At 45.2% G+C, this 24,718-nt stretch overlaps 2 protein-coding genes across 5 annotated transcripts in view; both read right to left on the bottom strand.

Moving 5' to 3' along the window:
- NOXRED1 (NADP dependent oxidoreductase domain containing 1) overlaps nt 1–13,058 on the bottom strand; it is a 53,960-nt gene extending 40,902 nt beyond the window's left edge. For 2 of the 3 annotated variants that reach the window (XR_003943445.1, XM_030215370.1), the window contains exons 1-3: nt 12,922–13,058; nt 6,914–7,104; nt 4,663–4,844 (exon numbers count right to left, since the gene is read on the bottom strand). Coding sequence is in view for 2 of the 3 variants with exons in the window: in XM_030215370.1 (XP_030071230.1) it covers nt 4,663–4,844; nt 6,914–7,071 (340 nt within the window). In the remaining variant the exon portion in view is untranslated. The remainder of the gene's footprint in view (nt 1–4,662; nt 4,845–6,913; nt 7,105–12,921) is intronic. The other variant, XM_030215371.1, reaches the window with a different exon arrangement.
- Nucleotides 13,059–22,851: 9,793 nt separating this feature from the next.
- The window catches only part of VIPAS39 (VPS33B interacting protein, apical-basolateral polarity regulator, spe-39 homolog), a 63,191-nt gene continuing 61,324 nt past the window's right edge, over nt 22,852–24,718 (bottom strand). For both annotated transcript variants that reach the window (XM_030214094.1, XM_030214095.1), the window contains exon 20: nt 22,852–23,847. In XM_030214094.1, coding sequence (XP_030069954.1) covers nt 23,827–23,847 — 21 coding nt within the window. In that variant the 3' untranslated portion in view covers nt 22,852–23,826. The remainder of the gene's footprint in view (nt 23,848–24,718) is intronic.

The following is a 24,718-nucleotide window of genomic DNA, read 5'->3' as shown; positions in this document are numbered from 1 at the left end:
TCGAAGGGAGCTCTCTCTGTACAAACTCCTAGCGAGTGGCTGGGACTCTGAGGGGGCTTCTCAAGCCAAAAAAAGCCCATACAGAGCGGCAAGGAGACTGGCAGTTGGGTCTGAACAGTGTTCTGGAACCTTTGTACTGGGAAGGAGTTCATCCATAACAGATCCCTTGGGAGGGAAGAGCTGGCAGCTATGGTATCTCAAGCTTTAGAGCCACTGAGCATCAGAGCCCTAGAAGCAAGTTCTGGCATTGTGGGAGATCCCAGGGTAGAGGGGATCCATCAGCCTACTAAAGGTACACCAAGCTATTCAGGCTATTATTTTGGTGGAATGGGAAGCTCCGGAGACTGGATTTAGAGTGGGGAGAGTTAAGGGTAAGCTTTACCTCTTGGTGCTGGAAGAAAAGGAAAAATTAAAGGTACCACAGATGGGATGCCTTACTGATTGTGGTCACTAAGAAGACAACCATTCCTGTAGAGGGTGGAACTGCACTCAGAGACCTTCAGGATTGTAAACTGGAATCAGTACTCAAAATTTTGAAGTAGCGGCATTAGCCCTTCAAACTGCAATCTGTAACGCCCATATAGCTAAATCATGTTTACGCTAAGAAGTGGGAAACTACAGGCCAGTAGGATAGTGAATTTCCTGGAATCCAATGAGTTATAAGATCCGAGGCAACATGGTTTTACCAAAGATAAATCCTGCCAAACGAATTTGATTGAATTTTTTGACTGGGCGACCAGAGAATTGGATCGCGGATGTGCGCTAGATGTAATCTATTTGGATGTCAGCAAAACCTTTGACACGGTCCCTCATAGAAGGCTCCTGAATAAACTTGAAAGGCTGTAGTTAGGACCAAAAGTGGTGAACTGGATTACAAACTGGTTGACGGACAGACGCCAGAGTGTGGTGGTCAATGGAATTCACTCGGAGGAAGGAAAGGTGAGTAGCGGAGTGCCTCGGGGATCGGTGCTGGGTCCAATTCTGTTCAATATATTTGTGAGTGACATTGCCGAAGGATTAAAAGGTAAGGTATGCCTTTTTGCGGATGATACCAAGATTTGTAACAGAGTGGACACCGCGGAGGGAGTGGAAAACATGAAAACGGATCTGCAAAAGTTAGAAGAATGGTCTAGTGTTTGGCAATTAAAATTTAATGTAAAAAAGTGCAAAGTGATACACTTGGGGAGTAGAAACCCAGGGAAGCTGTATGTACTAGGAGGTGAGAGGCTGATATGCACAGATGGGGAGATGGACCTTGGGGTGATGGTGTCCGAGGACCTTAAAGTGAAAAAGGTGTGTGACAAAGTGGTGGCCGTAGCCAGAAGGATGATAGGCTGCATCTAGAGAGGACTACCCAGCAGAAGAAAGGAGGTGTTGATGCCCCTGTACAAGTCGCTGGCCATACCTGGAGTTCAGTTTTGGAGACCGTATCTTGCTAAGGATGTAAATAGACTAGAAGCGGTCCAGAGGAAGGCAACAAAAATGATATGGGGCCTGCACCATCAGACATATGAGAAAAGACTGGAAGACCTGAATATGTATAGCTTAGAGGAAAGAACAGACAGGGGAGATATGATAGAGGCGTTTAAATACTTAAAAGGTCTTAATATAGAAACAAATCTCTTCCAGAGAAGGGGAAATGATAAAACTAGAGGACATGAGCTGAGGTTGCGGGGTGGTAGACTTAGGAGTAAGGTCAGGAAATTCTTTTTCACGGAGAGGGTGGTCGATGTTTGGAATGGCCTCCCGAGGGAGCTGGTAGAGACAACAGTGATGGAATTAAATTGGTGTGGGATAAACACAGAGGAACTTTCTTTAGAAAATAGATAGTAGAAAACAAATAAAATAATAAAAAAAAAAAAAAACCCTTAAATGGCTGCAGGGGGTGGATGTGTGATCGACACTTGGGTGGCTACTAAAGAACTAAGGCCGGTGCCAGGAAGACTTTGTAGGTCTGTGTTTGTTTAAGGCTTCAATGGCTTCAAAGGGCTTCAATGGCAACTCCAATAGCTAGAACCAAGGACAGTGCTAGGCAGACGGATTTGGATAGGCTGGAGTGGGCTTTGATGGCAACTCTAGTAGATGGACCATAAGAACAGAGCCGGGTGGACTTCTATGGACTATGTCACAGAAACACCAAAGAAAGACTCGAGATCAAGTAGATAATATCACATTCATTGTTAATGAGTGTGACTGTTGGGTAGACTCAGGAGTGGAGGAGTAGCCTAGTGGTTAGTGAAGTGGACTTTGATCCTGGGGAACTGGGTTTGATTCCCACTGCAGCTCCCTGTGACTCTGGGCAAGTCACTTAACCCTCCATTGCCCCTAGTACCTTTCAGGAAATCTAGACTGCCCCTATTTGACTGACTGTACATTTGTCCATTAGATTGTAAGCTCCTTTGAGCAGGGACTGTCCTTCTATGTTAAATTGTACAGCGCTGCGTAACCCTAGTAGCGCTTTAGAAATGTCAAGTAGTAGTAGTACAAAATAAGTACCTAAATATATGTAAACCGCTTTGAATGTAGTTGCAGAAACCTCAGAAAGGCCGTATATCAAGTCCCATTTCCCCTTCCCTATTTGAGATTCTACATGGAATGTTGCTACTATTGAGATTCTGCATGGAATGTTGCTATTCCATTAGCAACATTCCATGTAGAAGCGTGGCCTTGCAGATCAGCAACGCAGCCGCGCAGGCTTCTGTTTCTGTGAGTCTGACGTCCTGCGCGGCCACATTGGTGATCTGCAAGGCCACGCTTCTACATGGAATGTTGCTAGTGGAGTAGCAGCCTAGTGGTTAGTGCAGCGGACTCTGATTCTGGGGAACTGGGTTAGATTCCCATTGCAGCTCCTTGTGACTCTTGGCAAGTCACTTAACCCTCCATTGCCCCTGGTACAAAATAAGTACCTGAATATATGTAAACTGCATTGAATGTAGTTGCAAAAAACCTCAGAAAGGCTGTATATCAAGTGCCATTAACAAGATTCCATGCACTATCTCAAAGAGTAGTAACATTCCATGTAGAACCCCAAAGAATAGCAAGATTCCGGAATCCCAAGGAGTGGAAGAGTAGCCTAGTGGTTGCTACTATTTGAGATTCTACATGGAATGTTGCTAGTGGAGTAGCCTAGTGGTTAGTGCAGCGGACTCTGATTCTGGGGAACTGAGTTCGATTCCCACTGCAGCTCCTTCTGACTCTGGGCAAGTCACCATTGCCCCTGGTACAAAAAAAGTACCTGTATATATATATAAACAGTTTTCAATGTACTTGCAAAATACCACAGAAAGGCGGTATGTCAAGTCCCAGTTCCCTTTCCCTATTATTTTTTTTGTTACATTTGTACCCCGCACTTTTTCCCACTCATGGCAGGCTCAATGCGGCTTACATGGGGCAATGGAGGATTAAGTGACTTGCCCAGAGTCACAAGGAGCTGCCTGTGCCTGAAGTGGGAATCGAACTCAGTTCCTCAGGACCAAAGTCCACCACCCTAACCACTAGGCCACTCCTCCACCACGTCACTTGCTATATTTCTATGAAAGCTCAGACAAGGAAGATCAAAGCTCAAAGGGGGGGGGGGGGGGGGGCTTGCTTAGAAGTGAGTCTGTTTTATGTGGCAGATGCCCTTTATTAGGACTTCAGCCAGATTGATGGCTGTGTCCTTCTTGGCAAGGAGAATCCTTTGGCTGCATAATTGGTTGGGAGCCTGCAAGCCCATTTACAAAGGCTGCAATACAGGTATGGTGGTAAGGACACTTACAACAGAGGGGGGCCTTTTACACAGGCAAGTTACCTGTGGAGAAGGCATGTGTCCAATTGAGTGCTTATGTACTCAGATAAACTGGCTGTCTGAAAAATGTCATTTCTGCCCCCCCCCCCCCCCCCCCACTTATCAACAATAGACACACTTTTTACCAGGTAAGGAGCAGGCATTCCTAGGGAGTTTGTAGGTTGCGGAAGGGAAATACCATGCATAGACTACATATTTGGGATGGAAAACCAGGCACAAATCTCTGCAGGTACTTTTTCTCAGAGGTAATTTGCAAAGGGAAAGAATACTCATGTTTCCCCTTTGAAAACTGGTGCCAAGTCTCTGCAGGTGCTTTTTTCTCCTGGGTGTTTCAGTTATAACACAGTTTATTTAAAATTTTATATTACACTATTTGGGATACCATCATAGCAGTTTACATTTTTATTGTGTGATTTCAAGCTTTTGACTCACAATAGTCTCTTTATTTATTTATTAGGATTTATTTACTGCCTTTTTGAAGGAATTCACTCAAGGTGGTGAACAGTAAGAATAGATCAAACATTAGCAATGGGCAATTACAGCAGTAAAAATATTCAAATAACAATACAAAGAATGGCACAGTATACTACTTCAGAAATGGGGTGGAGAGGGCCCAATGTCAAGAGATCAGTCACCACACACAAGGGTAAGGTGTTGGGTCCTAATAAAAGTTTTTTGAAGCATCTTACCCTTGTGTGTGGTGACTGATCTCTTGACATTGGGCCCTCTCCACCCCATTTCTGTTGTGTTCGATTGCTGTGGAGAGTGTGAACCCCGCTTTGTCTTTCTGTGTCATAGTATACTAGTTACAATGTCAACACAATATGTAATAGAACATTATCATTGGTTGTGAAGGGTAAAGCAAAGATTCTTACGCAGTGTTTCTGGTCTCCTGGTGGATATTTGAATGTTCTGTGCCAAGAGGCCGCTCAGGTCCAGCAGGGCCCTAGCCAGTTGTTTTCCAGTGTGGCCACATCCAATGATACCAACCTTCAGCCTTTCTCTGTTGGAATCCACTTTCAATGGGGGAGGGACGCTCTCGGGCTCTTCTTTCTGACTAATGAATAACAAGAAATCTTCAGGTTATTCTTTGCTTGACATAAAATAACCTAAGAAATACGTTAATTCTAAAGCCTACTATGGTCATACCTAGAAACAGAGAAAATAAGAGCAGATAAAAACCATACAACCAATCCAGTCTGCCCATCCATACCAATCACTAATCTCTTCTATGCCTTCCTCTCCCTTACGGACCCTGTGTTTTTCCCATGCTTTCATCATCACCATTTCCAGCAGGAGACCGTGCCTCATTCACCACAATTTCAAGTAAAGAAATATTTCCTTAGGTTACTTCCGAGTCTATCCCCTTTCACCTATATCCTGTAACTCTTATTCTAAAGCTTCCTTTCAAATGAAGAAGGCCCACATACTGTGCATTTTGTGACAGGGATGGTGGGAAGAAGCCTAGATTATTTTCTGGCAAAAGTCCCTGACCTAGGAAACAGGTCCCCACGCCAACATATCCTCTTCCCAAAGCACCTATTTGTCTTTGGGAGGGGAGGAGCAAAGTTTAAAGTTTAAAGACAGCAGAAATGCCAAGGAAGCCAGCTTTTTCAGTGGGAGACCTAGGGCCTACCCATGGCTCCACCCAGCCCTACCCATAGTGCCACCTAGCCCCGCCCACAGCTCCACCCTGCCACACCTTGTTGACGTGGCCTGGGGCACCAGCAATCGCTTCTCCTTCCAAAGGCAGCGAGAGACACCTTAATAAAACGCCATCTCCTGCTGTCATGGGACCAGTCCCACATCATCGTGAGACTGGTCCTGAGGCAGCAGATGACGACGTTTTATGTTAAATATATTTTATTGGATATCTATATATAAACTCATACAAAACATCAAAAAAGATATAGCGGAATTAGAAAAGGCTAAGGAGGTTAGGGCTCCAAGCTGAAGAGCCCTAACCTCGTTAGTCTTTCCTCATATTGGAAGAGTTCCATCCCCTCTATCATTTTGGACATAAGTATCGCCATGCTGGGACAGACCAATGATCCATCAAGCCCAGCACCCTGTCACCAAGATACCAACTTATGCTAGTATTCTCTAATACAATGTGAACACTCCTCATGCTGCATCAGTGATACCTAAAGGAGATGTCTATTTAGAAAACTGCTCTCAATGTCCTACCGCAAAACTACTACACATGCAGCAAAAGTAAAGGCCCCACACACACACACACACGCAACAACAGTGCAAGCTCCATACATTCTGCTCCACCACAGAACAGACACAGCATAGGCAGCAGAAGTACAAGCTTCACACATATACGTGTGGCTACACATGCACACACACACAACTGTACTCAGCTCCACCGAGGAAAATGGTACCGTACAGGCAACAGCACTGCAAGCAGCATTCACTCTAAGCTACATAGAAATCCTCCATCTACATTTCTGCTGACAGGGGTTGTGCATCTATATCATGTTTAAGAATATAGCAAGACTCCAAGGAATACCGATGCACCATCCCACTTGATAAGACCTTGGGCGACAGACTTCCCGATAACTTAGAAAGTTTCATATGTACTATAGTGCCAGTCAGTGTCCTTCATCTCTGCTCTCAAGACATCTGCTATAGTAGTAAGGATGCTGAGTTTCTAACCTACTACTACTACTACTATTTAACATTTCTAAAGCGCTACTAGGGTTACGCAGCGCTGTACAATTTTTAACATAGAAGGACAGTCCCTGCTCAAAGAGCTTACAATCTAATGGACAAATGTACAGTCAGTCAAATGGGGGCAGTCAAATTGGGGCAGTCTAGATTTCCTGAAAGGTATAAAGGTTAGGTGCCGAAAGCAACAATGAAGAGGTGGGCTTTGAGCAAGGATTTGAAGATGGGTAGGGAGGGGGCTTGGCGTAAGGGCTCAGGAAGTTTATTCCAGGCATAGGGTGAGGCGAGGCAGAATGGGCGGAGCCTGGAGTTGGCGGTGGTGCAGAAGGGTACTGAGAGGAAAGTCCTCCTGTGCTGAAACTGCTGAAAGTGATAGGGTACTAAAGACTGGTACCACACTTGACAGTCACTTCCTCACTCTTCTGTGATATCTAAAAGTGTCCCGTTTGATACCTGATGACATCAAGGAGCTTGCAAAGGAAAACAGCATGACAGCATGCGTTGAGCAGGAGGCCCCGGGAGCGCTCTCTCAGGTGTAGGAACTGCTGATGGCAGACCTCCACTGCATGCTCAAACTGAAAAGAAGGCAGGTTGGCAGTGATATCCGACATGATGGCCCCATGCAGGCTTCCAGCAATGGACTCCTGAGAACAAAAAGGCAGTTGTGAGCCAGAAACTAAATGCAAGTAGATGGAAATTTTACTCCACAGATGGCTACCAGGTAAAAAACAGTTTCTCTCTCCAAGTTCTTGATTATGTAGCTAAATACCAACGAGGAAGTTTCCCATCATCCTTCCAGACTGATCCAAAGGCGTGAGTTTACCTTTCCTTACCAGCAGATGGAGATTGAGAACCACTGATTTGATGTCATCAACCCTTATAGGGTCTTGTGCAGTCTACAGCCAGCCAGAATTTCTCAGTGTCCAGCAGATGGTAGGTCTGTGCAATTTGGATTTGGTCAGACAGGATTAGCTGGGAAAGACGATTCCTATAGGAGCCCTCCTCTCTCTCTTTTGAGATATCTATTTATCTATCTCAAGAGACGGAAAGGAGGGATCCTACATGAATCTTCTTTGCCAGCTGTCCTACACACACACACACATATATATATATATATATATATATATATATATATATACACACATATACACACACAAAAAGAAAAGCTACGAGAATGGTATGGGATTTGCGTTACAAGACGTATGAGGAGAGACTTGCGGACCTGAACATGTATACCCTGGAGGAAAGGAGAAAAAGGGGTAATATGATACAGACATTCAAATATTTGAAAGGTATTAATCCGCAAACGAACCTTTTCCGGAGATGGGAAGGCAGTAGAACTAGAGGACATGAAATGAGGTTGAAGGGGGGCAGACTCAAGAAGAATGTCAGGAAGTATTTTTTCATGGAGAGAGTGGTAGGTACTTGGAATGCCCTCCCGCGGGAGGTGGTGGAGATGAAAACGGTAGTGGAATTCAAGCATGCGTGGGATAAACATAAAGGAATCCTGTGCAGAAGGAATGGATCCTCAGAAGCTTAGCCGAGATTGGGAGGCGGAGCTGGTGTTTGGGTGGTGGGGCTAGTTCTGGGCAAGACTTCTACATCTGTGTCCTGAAAATGGCAGATACAAATCAAGGTAAGGTATACACAAGAAGTAGCACATATGAGTTTATCTTGTTGGGCAGACTAGATGGACCGTGCAGGTCTTTTTCTGCTGTCATCTACTATGTTACTATGTTTTATAAGTGTGTCTGCACAAAAAATTTGCGTTCACGTTGTCTAATCCGGCCATGTGACCTGCTGAAAGCTCTAGGAGATGTAGCTCCGCCCAGTGCATTAGCAATGCCGCCTCTACTGCCACTGCCCGGCTTCTTGTTCCCCCATCAGTTGACATAAGCTACTGCTGTCGCGTTATCGGACAGAACCCTTACCGCCCTTCCGACTAACAGAGACTGGAACGAAGCCAAGGCCAACCGAATCACCCTGGTTTCCAACCGATTGATGGACCAACGAACTTCCTCCATTGACCAACGGCCCTGAGCTCCCCATCCCAGTAGACTGGCATCCGTGGAGAGAACTATCCACTCTGGAAGCTCCAGAGGCATGCCCTTCTCTAGATTCGGAGTGTGCAGCCACCACTGCAGACTGCGGCGAGGAGCTCCTGACAGGGACAACCGAACCTCTAGATCCCGTGACTGCGGGGACTAACGAGACAACAGAGCCAACTGCAGCTGCCGCAAGTGTGCTCTGGCCCACGGAACTACTTCTATTGTTGCTGCCATTAGACCCAGAACCCGAAGATAAGAACAGACTGTCGGATTCGGAACAGACAACAGTCAACGAATCTGAAGCTGGAGACTGGAAATCCGGACTGTTGGAAGAAAGACACGGCCCACGGACGTGTTGAAGCGCTCTCACAGGTATTCCAGAGTCGGAGATGGACACAAGTGACTTTTGGCTGGATTCACCACCCAGCCCAAGGACTCCAGAAAACTTACCACCTGAAAAGTTGCCGCTTCGCTCTCCGCCCTAGACTTTGCCCGAATCAATTGTCCAGATAAGGGTGGACCGAGATCCCCTGTTTCCGCAGAGCGGCCGCAGCCACCACCATAATCTTGGAAAAGGTGTGTGGTGCCGTTGCAAGACCAAATGGCAGAACACAGAACTGAAAGTGTTTCCCTAAAACAGCAAAACGATGGAAACGCTAATGAGCCGCACGTATGGGAATCTGCAAATACGCTTCTGTTAGATCCAATGACGTGAGAAACTCTCCTTGCCAAACCGCAACTATCACCGACTGCAAGGTCTCCATACGGAAAGAAGGAACCTTTAGGGCACCATTGACTCTCTTGAGATCCAGGATGGGCTGAAAAGAGCCCTCTTTTTTGGGCACCACTAAGTAAATGGAGTAACACCCCATTTCTTGTTCCTGATGAGGCACGGGCACTACCACCCTTAGATGGAGGAGACACCGGAGGGTATCCCAAATCACTCCCAACTTGAGACGAGAGCGACAAGGAGACGCGAGAAACAAATCTGCCAACTGGTGAGAGAACTCGAGGGCATAACAGTCGCGAACCACCTCTAGAACCCACTGGTCCGACGTGATTTGGGCCCACCTCTGGTAGAACTGTCGCAGCTGCACACCGATCTGCACCAGAGGCTGGACCCCCGTATCCTCATTGCGAGGTACGAGCAGCTCTGGAACCCCCTGAGTCACTCCCCCCCCCCCCCCCCCCGGCGCCCTCCTCTAAAGGACTTGGTCCGCTGGAAAAAACAGCCTCTGGGGGCTCCGCTCAAGCTGCCCGGTCTATACCTGCGCGAATCCCTAAAACAACCTCGAGAAGAATTTCCCCAGCTCACGGACTTAGTGCACATCTGTAGAAACCATGAAACCTTGGCGTCCTGAAGCCCACGCATCAATTTATCCAGTTCCTCTCCAAACAGCATGGAACCCTTAAAGGGAAGAGAATATAACTTAGCCTTAGATGCCGCATCTGCGACCCAACCTCTAAGCCACAAAGCTTGGTGAGCCGCAACTCCCAGGGCCATATTCTTAGCGGAAGCATGGAGCAAATCATATAGAGCGTCAGCTAAAAAAGAAGACCCCATCTCTAACTTTGCTAATTCCTGAACCAAAACCGCTCTATCTACCGCAGGCTCATCCAGAAGCTTCTTTGCCCAGTGGAAACAAGCCTGTGCTACCAAACCACCACACATTGACGCTTGTAAGGCAAGGGCCGATAAATCAAAACTGTGTTTGAGAAAGGACTCAAGCTTTCTAACTTGAGGGTCACGTAACGCAGCGCCCCCATCCACAGGAATGGCCGTAGCCTTAGTCACTGCCGTAACCACCGTGTCCACAGTGGGGGGCTTTAGGGAATCCTGATCTTCCTGAGGCAGAGGATATAGTCTAGCCATAGCTCAGGATACCTTACACAGAGCCTCCGGAGTGGACCACTCCTGTAGCACCATATCTCTGAGATCCTTATTCATAGGGGATGACAGCGAAGGACGTCTAATCCCCTTAACTAATGGATCCACCTGCGTAACCTCTCCAGAGGAGTCGCCCCCAGCTGAAAACAAGAGTGGAGGCCACCTGATCAATCAATTCTAAAAGCTCATCCCTGTGAAAAATGCGTACAACAGAGGGATCCTCCCCAGGCAGAGAACCCTCCAGCTCCTGGGACCCTTCCAGCGGTTCCTCCTCTCCAAGCTCACTGAGATCCTCAGACCCTGGAAGAGAAAAGACTTCCATGTCCTCCGAGACATCTACGCGAGGCCGCTTAGCGCCCACCAGACCAGCCCCTCCCTTGACGGGGCTAGACCGTGTCGGTCCCGATCACCATGCATTATGAAGAGACCACACAAACTCAGGGGGAGAACCCATCCCCCCTGAGCTATCAGCAGTACCAAAAACGTCTCCCCCTGCTCCTGGGAGCGTAACCCCCTGAACTTGTTGAGCCGGTTCAACCATGCGGGCTGAATACAAGATGGTGATGGTTCCCGCCAAAAACGGACCCGCCACCGAGGTACTCGCCTGTGGTCCCAACTTGCCCCCGATAGAGCTCACTGTGGGAGGCTCAGCTGTCAATTCCGGAGGCAAGGGCAAAGGCGATTTTGGCTCTCCACAGTATCTACACTGGCCACCCTGTGCTTCAATACCGCGACGCACGCAGGAACGGCAACGGAGGAGCTTAGATATACCAGCTGACTGCAGAAAGGAGAAGAAAACCCCGATCCAGCGCCCAAACTTAAATAGACTGCTGCAAACAAGCAGCTAATGTGCTCTCTCCAAACGCTGCAAGAAAAAGACGCCGGCAACGAACCGGAGCTTTTTTTTTTTCTATTTTCTTTGAACCCTGTTGCTGTGCAACTGAAGGAACTCAAGGCTCCCGACTAAAGCTTGAAGCCGAGGCACAACGCAGCCCACACACGGGAAAGCACAAGAGGGGGAGGGACCCGGCCACCCGGGTGTAACACCCCACGGGGAAAAAGGGGCCCCACAGGACCCACACTCCGGAAGCAAAGAGTTCTAAGTACGGGTACCGTGCCCCTCCAGAACAAAACCCAGAACACTAGGGACCCCCAAGGGCCTACCAGACCGGTCAGGCTGCACAGACTGCACATCTACCCTCTGTTGAGACTGAGAAATTACTGGCTGGTGGGGGTTAAGCACAGGTAGTAGCTGTTTGAAGTGTTCTCAGTCTCCCCCTGCTAGTAGGCGTGCATAACCCAAGCGTCTTGACCAGTCTGGAGGGTTGCTGAGGAAATATATATATATATATATATATATATATATATATATATATAAAGAGAGACAGAGAGAAAAAAAATACTGGACTAGGATGGAACAGCCACTCCAAACAATCTGGTGGTGCCAGGTCCCTCCCGTCCTATGGCTGCTGAGCCCTTGGTCCTCCTCCCTAAGGAATCTTGAGACCGAAAGTGAGTGCAGCATATTAACACAAAAGAGGGGGGAGGAGGAAAGCAAACAAGGCACAGCAGGAGACAGTAAATTTGTGAGTTGCAGTCTCCAGGAAGGGAAAGGGGTAGAAATTGGCATGAAAAGGCAGTTCACTGTATGGCCCCATTAGAATCTTTAAAATACGTACTCAAATTACGAGCATGTCAGAAAGCAGAATCCGCGCAGGATAGTAAGAGGCAAATGAACAAAGTACATTTTAAGCAAGGCAAAGAAAAACTTCCAAACCAGAAGGAAAACATCAGATGCCCAAAGTAGAAACACTAGTTTTCAAGGGATTGTGTCCCACAAATGGCAAAAGACAGACGGAGGTTCAGCAACTCCAGTAGCTTGGAACTAAGGGACTACAGTCTGTGTCCTGCAAATGACAAAAGACAAACTAAATGTCCATCAAGGCCAGTATCCTGTTTCCAACAGTGGCCAATTCAAGTCCCAAGTACCCGAGAGAATCCCAAAAGAGTAATACATTATCCAAGAAATAAGCACTGTATTTTCCCAAGTCCACCTTAATAACCATTTATAGACTTTTGTTTTAGGAACTTATCCAAACCTTTTTTAAACCTTGCTAAGCCAATAGCTTTTATCACATTCTCTGACAACGAAGTTTAGAGTTTCATTGCACGCTGAGAACCAGATTCTATATATGGCACCACAAAAAAAGTGCTTAGTGCTATTCTATAACCCTCCAGGGGGGCGAGTGAAGAAATATTTTCTCTGATTTGTTTTAAATTTACTACTCCTGTAGCACCATATCTCTGAGATATACTGAGCATCTGAAGATGAATCTGAGAGATCTACTTGCATATTTAGGTAGAGAACTGCAAAGTTTGGTACTCTGATATGTTTGTAAAGAAATTTGGAAAGCAGGGGCTGATCTCCCTCTCCTCGATATAGCACCTTTGGCTCAACTTCCCTCCTCCTCTGTCTCCACCCCCCCCCCCCCCCCCCCCCATCCACCAGTCAGTCAGTTTCATACCCCGAGGTCCCATCAATCCAGTCCCGCAGCTTTTCCTTCTCCGGTGCGCGCGCCGTCTCCACTGATACAAATCCTGGACTGTGGAGGTGAATCTCCTTGGATACAAATGAGCTACCTCGCTCCCTTGGATACGAACGACCCGCCTTGCTCGAAACAGGAAGTTACGTCAGAAAAAAGGCACGTCAGAAGAGGGGGAGGGGGGAGTGAACGCCGAAATAAGCAACCTGTGACTGGCTACGATAAAGGAGGTTTGATTGAGAAAACAGGAGCCGGCATGACTTCAAAAAGTTGAAGCCACTTAGGTTAGTCTGTGTTTCCCCTTCCGCGGCTGCGCGAAGCCGTCGTTCTGCGTCTACTCCAAACAAACCTGTCAGCTGTTGCATCCACGTTGTCATTCTTCTTTGTTGCTAGTAGCATTTTTTAAAAATTTAATCTCACTTATATTTTCAAACCTGATAGCTTGTGCAGCATTCGTATGTATAATAACGGAATAACTGACTAGAAATTTGTTATAAATCATATTCAGTGTGCCATTTGGCGGAGAAGGTTATAGGGACACCCTAGCACGTGTTATATTCATGCAGAGATTATTTCCCACCCAGGTAAAGGGCCAATAAACAGACATCATATTGTGAGAATCAAGCGCTCAGCATTCAGAGTTTCTATTTATTTATGACATTTATATCACACATTAAGCGTGAATTAGGTTGAAATCTGGGATCATTTACAAAAACAATTCTTATACCTACCTCAAAAGAAAAATGATGAGCCTTTTTTGTGTGGATTGCAGTGGTATATTATAAATGTGCACTTGCCTTTTTTAATTGCAACGAGAGGTACTGAATGAGGGATGAGCTTCCTTCATGAAGAAGTTCTGTCCGGCGTCAATCTAAATGTGCCAACAAATTGTCTAGGTCAGCACTGCCAAGTTCATACAAAGTTATATTCAACGGAAAATACATGTTGGCTCAGGTTGCGTTCTACATGAATATTCCAGCACTGTTTCATTATTGCTACCACATATTATAGGCATTTGCTTTAAACTTTAATTGTTTTAATTTGGTTATTCAGACCTTACATGCACATGGTTTTGCTTTCTAAACCCAAAGGTTATCAATAGAAATCAAACAACATAAAACATGGAAAAGAAAATAAGATGATACCTTTTTTATTGGACATAACTTAATACATTTCTTGATTAGCTTTCGAAGGTTGCCCTTCTTCCTCAGATCGGAAATAAGCAAATGTGCTAGCTGACAGTGTATATAAGTGAAAACATTCAAGCATTACTGACAGTCTGACAGGGTGGGAGGATGGGGGTGGGTCAGAGGTATGCATGGGGACATCAAAGCATATCATTGATATTTTAACAGGATGGGTGTAGATAGGTGAGGGGTGGGGTGATCAACAGAGACATACAGCTTTATGGTTTATAATGGGCTAGGAACCCCAGATCCTTGTTAAGTCCTTTCTGTTGGGTGTTAAAATATTCAATCATTCTGACTTCAAAGGTCTTACCTTCTTGTATGGTTTTAAAGTTACCTTTCAGGGTTCTCACTGTGAAGTCACTGGTACAGTGACCTGGTCCTGTAAAATGCTGACCAACAGGTGTGGGAACCCTACTGGCACCAGTATTGTTCATGTGATGTCTATGTAAATTGAATCTTGTCTTAAGCATCTGGCCTGTTTCTCCAATATAGCATCCTTCGTTACATTTTTTACACTTAATGATATATACCACATTGGAAGATGAGCAAGTGAAAGATCCCTTTATGTTGAATATCTTTCCTTTGTGGATGACTTTGGGGTCCTGTGAAATATTTTGGCATAGTTTGCAACTGGATAAATTACAGGGAAGTGTGCCCTTCTGTTCCTTTTGCCAGCAGGGTTTCCACACCTGTTGGTCAACATTTTACAGGACCAGGACACTGTACCAGTGACTTCACAGTGAGAACCCTGAAAGGTAACTTTAAAACCATACAAGAACGTAAGACCTTTGAAGTCAGAATGATTGAATATTTTAACACCCAACAGAAAGGACTTAAAGATCTGGGGTTCCTAGCCCATTATAAACCATAAAGCTGTATGTCTCTGTTGATCACCCCACCCCTCACCTATCCACACCCATCCTGTTAGAATATCAATGATATGCTTTGATGTCCCCATGCATACCTTCGACCCACCCCATCCTCCCACCCTGTCAGACTGTCATAGTAATGCTTGAATGTTTTCACTTATATACACTGTCAGCTAGCACATTTGCTTATTTCCAATCTGACGAAGAAGGGCAACCTTCGAAAGCTAATCAAGAAATGTATTAAGTTATGTCCAATAAAAAAGGTATCATCTTATTTTCTTTTCCATGTTTTATTTTGTTTGATTTCTATTGATAACCTTAAGAGTGGACTAACACGGCTACCACACTCCTCTACTTAAACCCAAAGGTGAATCCTAAGGGTGGTTGAACAATTAGGTATAAACCGTGTTGCTCTGCTGTAGTGCTTTGGGTCCTGCTGATCTGTACATCTGATGTCTGGAATTTTGGAAGATGGAAATGAGAAAATTAAATTTTGAATGTACTCTGTAGAAGTTGTTGTTTACTTTTGCATGTCGGATAAGCGCATGCTCTGTTTAACTGCATGCTGTACTTCGGTCCCATTTTTGGCGCCATCAATTTCTATGGGGACAAACTTCGGTTTAGCGCACCACTGATAAGTGCAAGATTCGGTAATATGCATGGTTTAAGACCGCTCCTCTACAGGGAAGATGCCGCATAAGCGTGCGCACGGAATATGGAAGCCGACTGGCGTGTGACAACCAACGAGATTTCAAATTTACCACCCCTTTAACTGCCACAGGCAGAATAAGCGAAAGAATGTTGTTAGAGTGTACACTGGAGTCATCGTCATGGCAGAACTGTCAGACTTTAACACTGGCTGAACGAATAGAAGTTCTTAACAAATCTGTAAAAGTCAAGAATCTATTGCTAAAGAATATGGTGTAAATCCCAGTCAAATTTCATATGTCTTGAAGCAGAAAGATCAGCTTCTGGAACACTGGCAAAACAATACAAATCCTCACAGGAAACATAAAAGGGCGGGAAAAGCTGAGGAGGTAGAAGATGCTCTTCTTCGGTGGTTTTCTTGAGTCAGGAGCAGACAGTTTCCTGTCAGTGGTCCACTGCTTGTGGAGAAAGCTAACCAGCTAGCTGAAAGTCTTGGACTAACTGAATTCAAAGCCACAGTTGGATGGTTCGAAAGATGGAAGGAGAGGAACAACATAAAATTCAAGAAACAGCATGGTGAGAAATAAGACGCTGATGACTTTGGTGCTGAAAATTGGGTTGTTTCAGTTCTTCCTACTATCTTGAACGAGTTTGCACCTTGTGCATTAACGGTCTCTACTGGCGAGTGATTCCTGATGGAACACTTGCATTCAAACATGCCGAAACTACTGGAGGTAAAACGACGAAGAACCGACTGATGATCCTCCTTTGCTGCAATATGGATGGGAGTGAGAAGTTGGAACCCCTCGTCATTGGAAAGAGCAAACAGCCCCGTTGCTTCAAGAAAGTTAAGCGACTTCCTGCGTCATACGAGGCTAATGCAAATTCATGGATGACTGGGGAAATTTGGAAGCACAGAATGCGGGCACAAAAGCGTCAGATTTTATTGCTTTGTGATAATTGTGCTGCACACAGGGATGATGTCAGGCTGTCTAACGTGAAGGTGGTCTTCCTGCCACCAAACACTACCTCTCTGATCCAACCTATGGATCAGGGCATAATAGCCAATTTCAAAGAACATTATCAGGCTCTTGTGCTACGTCGTCTGATGAGCGTTATAGATGACCAGACTGGCAAGGATAAACGTGCTGTTGAACTGGCTCGTAATCTGTCACTGTTGGTCACAAGTACCTGGCAAGATCCCAAAACTGTACAATGCATTTTATGCTGCCTATCAAACATATAAACGGCGAGTGACCGTACTCACTCGCAAATGCACAGTAGAGACCTTCTCTGCCCCGCCCCCACGTCAATACGTGATGACGGGGGGCGGAACACAGAGGGTCTGTACTGCGCATTGCTGAGGGAGGGACACTGCCGTCTAACGCCCCCCCCACCCGAGTCACCGCCGCCACCCGCCTTCTACCCGGTCGGGCCCTCGCTCCACTATTGAAACAGCAAGGGTCCGGGAACGCAGCACTGAGCTCTGCTGAGCTGCCGACATCGCCCTTCCTTCTTCTTCTCTGCCTCTGTCCCGCCCTCTACGACGTTACGTCACACGAGGGCGGGACAGGCAGAGAAGAAGAAGGAAGGCCGACGTCGGCAGCTCAGCAGAGCTCAGTGCTGCGTTCCCGGACCCTCGCTGTTTCAATAGCGGAGCGAGGGCCCGGCCGGGTGGAAGGTGGGTAGTGACGGCTCGGTGGGGGGGCGCGAACTCGGAGGGGGAGGGGCAGCGGCGAACTCAGCGGTGGGGGCGGGCCTTTCAACCCCCCCTTCCTATAATAGCCCGTTTTTACGGGCTCAAAGTCTAGTCCTAGAAATAAGCAGCAGATTGTCCCCAAGTCTATTTTAATAATGGCTTATGGACTTTTAGGAAATTATCCAAACCTTTTTAAAACCCCGCTCACTGCTTTTACTGCAGTCTCTGGCAGAGTTTAATCACATGTTGAGTGAAGAAATATTTTCTCTGATTTGTTTTACATTTACTACTTTGTAGCTTCCTCTTAACTTTTCCTATGCCCTCTCATTCTAGAGTTTTCCTTCATTTGAAAAAGGCTCACCTCCTGTACATTGATGCCACTGAGGTATTTAAACATCTCTATCATACAGACTTATAAAACCACTTGTTCATAAAACAGAATAATCCATTGTATATCTAAAATGTAAACTTCTACAAAACAGATGAAAATGTGATTCCATATGCCTAAATGAAAGTTTTATTTTACTTCCATTTAATTTCAGTACATTCCATCTTTACAACGCCAGCGTAGGGATTTACTAAGCCACTAGCACACTCAGTGCCAACACAGCCCATTTCCTTTGAATGGGCTGCGTTGGCAACGCTGCACGGCTTAGTAAACAAACCCCTAGGCTTCCCAAGGCCTATTATTGGTCTCCTCAGCTATTCGGGACCGATTTTGTGCTTATTATCAAGAGCTATATAACTGTGACTATTTCACTGTCTGTTGTTCAGACTTATTTGGATCTGGTCCCTCTTCACAAGCTCAATGAGGCTCAGCCTGGCACCTCAGACCATCCGGTTACTCTTGAGGAGGTCCTCTTCGCCATTAAAACATTGTCTACCTACAAATGCCCTGGTCTTGGCCCATTTCCGTACGAGTTTTACCATAGGTTTGAGTCGGAGTTGGCTCTCTTGTTATGAGATCTTATTAACGCAGTCCTTCGCAGAGATCCATTGCCACGGTCGATGGTGGATGCCTGGCTCGCTGTTATTCCTAAGGAGAATAAGGACAAGATGGACTGTTCTTCCTATCGTCTGATCTCTGTCCTCAACACAGATGTTAAAATTGTGGCAAAGATCTTGGCCATGTGGTTGGGTGCAGTGTTGCCACCACTTATTCACCCTGACCAGGTTTACTCCTGCCACAATTCTGTGCACAAAATTTGCAAATTCTGCAAGTTTGTCATAATTTAACCAATATTACTGCCCCCTCCCTGTACACAAATATCATCCATATTTTTTCTAGCCCCCATAGCATCCACCTTTGTTTATAGCTCCCTTCCTCACCCACCTCTCCACCTTTTTTACAGCCTCCCCTGCACCTACACATAGCCTCCTCCCTCCCTGCACCCAAATGCCAGCCATATTTTTTTTCAGCCGCCGCTGCACTCACTCATGAGGTAAGAGGAGGAGGAGCTGCTCCGGGAAATACCTTTCTAGGGCAGGAAAGAACCCCACTCTTTCCTGCCCACTGCCGCGGCTTGTTCCCAAATGGCCACCGAGACCTCTTGCAGTAGTCTCATGAGATTACCGCTTGAAGTCTCGGCGGCCATTTTGAAGTAGTGGCACCAGCCAGAGAGCGGCGTCAGCAGACAGGAAAGAGTGGGGTTCTTTCCTGACCCCGAAGAGGCCACTAGACCACCACGGTGTGCTCAGGTAGGCCCAGGAGGCTGGTTAGCCAGCCAATTTCCCTCAGAGCGCAGATTCTGCGCAAAAATGTTGAATTCTGCGCAATAACGCATAATTCCGGCAGGAGTACAGGTTGAGTTTATTCAACATGGACAGGTGTCTGCTAATATTCAGCGTATGATTAATCTTAACTATATTGTGCAAAGAGAACAGATACCAGCTTGTCTTCTCAGTACTGACGCCAAGAAGGCCTTCAATAGGCCTCGTTGGGGTTTTTTTTTAAATGCGATGTGAAAAAGTTTGGGATCCCTCTGAATTTTCGGACCTGGGTGCATGCCTTGTACCTGACTTCTAAGGCTTGTGTACACATTAATTGGGAGAACTCTTCTTTGTTCTCTTTAGGACAGGGTACCCGTCAGGGATACCCCCCCTCTTGCCTCTCCTCTTTGCTATTTCTTTTTTTTAATTATTTTATTTTTATTGATTTACAATGTAATAGTTACAAGCCAAATACTTGATAGGAAAAACAGACTTATTACTATTAGTGTAAAACAAGTATTAGGAATTTTACTTTGACGTCTTCTTTAGACCACTATATAGTGGGAAGGAGTTACTTATTATTCAGGAGATAACATTGAAGCATAATGTTTAACCGAAGAATATTGCTTTACATGTCTTACATCAGACCTATTTCAATTCTTTAACTCAATCAATAATATCAAACTGATACTAATTTTTTAAGTTTAACAAAATCTCTTAACCGTTCTGGTAAAAAGAAGATATATTTAAGCCCTAAGTATTTTATTACACACTAGTAAAAAAGCCCAGTTTCTGATGCAAATGAAACGGGGGCTAGCAAGGTTTTCTTCTGTGTGCATGTGGGAGTGTGTGTGTCCCTGCCCTCTGGCCTCTCTCCCTTCCCCTCTGCTCTCTGTCCCCTCCCCCCTCAGAGTCAAGTCCTTCAGTGTTAAGTTTCCTGCTGTGCTGTGTTTGTGTTACAGAGATAGTGAGGGCTTCTGCCCTCTCTCCCCTCCCCCCTCTGAGTCCTTCACTGTTACAGAGAGAGCGATTTGATTTCGTGCTTTGCTGTGTTTTCCTTCACGGTTTGTGTTACAGAGAGAGCGAGGGCGGGGCAGACACTCATGGGGAAACCGGATATCTCTCCCCCTTCACACTTCCGGCTGGAGGATTCATTTAGAATGTTGGTGGTGCCTTTTATATATAGAGATTTGCAGGGATATAGTTAAGATAAAAAGAGGCTCCTATTGCTAGGGCCTTTTTTCTAATAGCCAAAAAAGCTCTCCTTCTTTCTTGTGTTTGTTTTGTTACATCCAAATCTTTTGTCCATAAAATAATGAATGTAACTTTCTAAAGAATAAATGCTTTACAGCTTCTACATCTTGTTCAAATGTAAATGAAACTATAAGTGTCATTCTTTCAGAGTCTTCAGTAATAGAAGATTCTAGAATCTCAGATAAATTCAAATTTTCTTAATCCGACTTTTGTGATCGTTTCCCTGATTCCAAATTCAAATCTTTTTTCTTATTAGGTATATAATATATACGATTAATAGGAGGAATGAGATCTGGAGAATATTTCAGTACTTCAATATGGTATCTTTTAAAAGCTTCTAGAGGAGTAATCCCCGGAGCTTTAGGAAAGTTCAGGAATTGTAAATTCAGTCTTCGATTACAATTTTCGATCTGTTCAATTTTTCTATGTATCACATTATTGCCTTTCGTAATCATACTTGAAGTATCATACAATTTGTCCATTTCTAGTTTTATCCCAGAAATTAGGGTTTTAGAATCATTCTTAACAACGTCCAAAGATTTGGTTAATGTTTCAACAGTACTCACTAATGTGGCTATCTCCTCCAATGAATTAGTAAGTTTGATATCAAGTTGTTGGAGAGCCATCCATATGCTCTCTAATGTGACCATCTCCGGTTTTTGAAGAGGTGTTCTACTTTGAGTTTGCTTGTCCGAAGGCCGCAAGCTTCCGTCAGCTACTCCTTGCATAGAGCCTCGTTCCTGGGGGTAGCCGTCATCGACTTCCGATTCGGCTAACCCCACCTTGCATGGAGAGCTTTCAGGCGGAGGCAGTGGATTGAGTTCCGGAGGCGATAAGGTGACATCAAGCCCAAGTCTCATAGCTCTCCTACCAGAGAGACAGCAGGGCGTGTTCCGGTTGTTGGATCCGGCGTTTTCACGGTGAACTTTTCGATGGTTTTGTTGGGAAGGGAAAGAGGTTCAGGCCGATGAGGCTCCATCCCTTACTGTTCCTTTTCTTTTTGTATGTGGCATTTTTTTTTTTAGAAAGGAATAAGTTGAAATTCACAGCTTTCCTCAAGAGGTATCACTCGTGTTCATGGCGTGTCGCCATCTTGAAACTCCTCCTCCACTACTTCCTCCTCTTTGCTATTTCTATGGAACCCTTTGCTGCAGCCATTCGAGCCAAGCCCAACATTGTGGGCATTCGGGTGGGAGCTCATGACTACAAGATTGCTCTCTTTGTTGACAATGTTTTATTGTCCCTCATAAGGCTGTTGATCTCTCTTCCTAATTTGGTCAGGGAGATTCAGGAGTATGGTGCTGTATCTGGCTTTAAAGTTAATATGGCCAAGACTGAGGCTCTCAACTTATCAATGCCTTCAGGACCAGTTTCTAGTTTGCAGGCCTCTTTCTTTTTTTTAGTGTGCAGTAGGATCTCTAAATATTTAAGAGTGTGCTTACTGTATCATATCAGTTGTGCAGCAGAATTGCAGGAACACCATAGGAAATTGGAGGGCTGGGCATCCAAACAACAGATGAAGTTTAAGACAGGCAAATGCAACGTGATGCACATTGGGAAGAATAATCCAAATTATACTTACTTAATGCTAGGTTCAATTTAAGAGTCACTACCCAAAAAAAGATCTAGGTGTCATCGTGGACAGTAAGTACATTGAAATCTTCTTTCCAGTCTGCAGCAGCAGTCAAAAAAGCAAACAATATTAGGAATTATTTGGAAAAGGATAGAAAATAAGAGAAAGAATATTATAATGCCTCTGTATCACTCCATGGTGCTACCTAATCTTGAGTATTGTGTGCAATTCTAGTTGCTGTATCTCAAAAAAGATATAGCGGAAATAGAGAAGGTTCAAAGAAGGGTGACCAAAATGATTAAGGGGATGGAACTCTTCAGTCTGGAGAAAAGATGGCTGACACGGGCTATGACTGAGGTCTACAACATACTGAGTGGAGTAGAATGGGTAAACATAAATTGACCGTTTATTCTTTCAAAAAGTACAAAGACTAGGGGACACTCCATGATGTTACATGGTAATACTTTTAAAACAAACAGAAGAAAATATTTTTTTCACTCCATGAATAATTAAGCTCTAGAACTTGATGCTACAGAATGTGGTAACAGCAGTTAGCATATTATCTTGGTTTAAAAAAAGGTTTGGCCAAGCTCCTGGAGGAAAAGTCCATAGTTTGTTAGTGAGATGGACATGGGGGAAGCCACTGCTTGCCCTGGGATTGGTAGCATGGAATGTTACTAATTGGGTTTCTGCCAGGTACCTGGGACCTGGACTGGCCACTGTTGGAACCAGAATATGGGGCTAGATGGACCATCCAATATGGCAATTCTTATGTTCATTGCAATGGAAGCCAGGTTGCCCATTAGCAGCATCTAACTAGTATCTCCAGATAGGTATGAATGTATCTTCCCCTTTATTTGATGGTGTTCCTTTCTGCTCTTTTATGATTATTTTAAGTATTCACCACTCTATATGGGTTTAAAATAGGTTTGGACAAGTTCCTGGAGGAAAAGTCCATAGTCTGCTATTGAGATAGGCATGGGGGAAGCCACTGCTTGCCCCGGGATTGGTAGCATGGAATCTTGGTACTGTTTAGGATTCTTCCAGTATTTATGATTTGGATTGGCCACTACTGGAAGCAGGATATGGGGCTAAATGGACTGTCTGACCCAGTATGGCTATTCTTAAGCTATGATCTGCCTGTCAGTCCAAGCAGTATATCAAGATTTTAAAACAAACAAACAAACAAACAAAAAACCCACCACCATAGCACAGAGGATCCTTAGTGCTGGGGAACAGAGGGGTAAAACCTGGGATAAGCACAGAAGATCCTTAGTGCTGGGGAAGAGAGGGGTAAGGTCTGGGATAAGCACAGAAGAGCCATAGCTGAGAGAAGTGAGGGGTAAAACCTGAGATAAGCACAGAGGACCCTTAGTGCTGAGGCTGATTTCCACCACAGGAACGCCAACTGTCTAAGAGAGAACTGAATTCTCACTAGAGATCTAGGAAAGAATTTCTGTCCTTGACATACAGCTTTGTGCTTTCACCCTGGCCATGCTCCACCCAACCTCTGACATGAAGAGCTGGTATTCCTTGCATACAAACAACCTTCTCTGGACCCATCCTCCCCCCGATTTCTGGTGTGTCCAAATCTCCATGATCTGTGGTCAGTCTGCGACTCAGTCACAAACAGCAACATTGTGATCCTTTCACAAAACAGTTCCTTTATTGGTTACAAGTCCTGGTTCCAGGCCCAGATTTAGGCAACATGGGCGTCTGCCTAGAGCACCACACTTTGAAGACACCAAATACCCAGCTCTGCTTATTGTACAGCCAAGTGCATGAGGCTTCCTGTGCTGGTTCTATTTTGGGGATCTCCTCTCTCTGGCCTTGACAATGGGCAGCAAAATCTTAAATCTGGCCCCGCCTGGCTCCAAGGGACACTTCTGCCTTCATCCTTGGCACTGTGCTGGTTTAAACATAGTTGGCAGGGGAACCTCCTCTTCAGTTCTTCCATCGTATTTGCTGCAGAGGCAAAACAGAAACACTGCACAATGAGAATCTACCCATTTTCCCTCCTATCTCCTCACTGTGTGTAGCAGACATACGCAGGTACTTTTTCTGTCCCTAGAGGGCTCACAACCTAAGTTTTTGTACCTGGAGCAATGGAGGGTTAAGTGACTTGCCCAAGGTCACAAGAAGCTGCAGTGGGAATCGAACCCAGGGTGCCAGGATCAAAGCCCGCTGCACTAACCATTAGGCTACTCCTCCACTACCCAGCTGCCCTCAGAATGCATATGCAAATTTATTCTTTCTTTTGTTAGTCATGTCACAAGCCCTGATTATGGCTACACACATCTGGATATCTGGATGGGGTGGAGAGGGGCTTTGATGGGAACTGTAGTAGCTGGGGAATAAGGCTAGTGCTGGTTAGACTTCTACAATCTGTGCCCCGAAAATGACAATAATCAGGTATGCTTTATCTGCTATCTAGAGAGTTGCACGGGGACAAATTTCACCCATCACCCGCCTATCCACAATGGAATCTAATCTATACTGGGTTGAAAACTACTATTACAAAATACATGCATACATCACAACACTGTTCAAATTATGTTTCTGGGGATGCCTAGGTGCAGTATACCTATAAATACAATATTTTTGGCTGCACAATTTTTAAAAAGTCTTTTCCACATGTAGAACAGGCTTTACACTAAGAAAAAGCTTTATAAAGGTTACTCTCCAGATCTGCAGCATAACCTCTACAAAAACTGTCCTGTGTAAGTAGGGAGACCTTAAGCAGTTGCTCTGTATGGCTGGAAGCTAAGATATATCCTTACAGTGTGGGGAACAAAGGAAGAGAACCAGTGGACTGATTGGTCTTTTCTACCATATT

This window comes from Microcaecilia unicolor, chromosome 9 (genome assembly GCF_901765095.1).
Source record: "Microcaecilia unicolor chromosome 9, aMicUni1.1, whole genome shotgun sequence".
NCBI lineage: Eukaryota > Metazoa > Chordata > Amphibia > Gymnophiona > Siphonopidae > Microcaecilia > Microcaecilia unicolor.
This window is presented reverse-complemented; position numbering and strand designations above follow the sequence as displayed.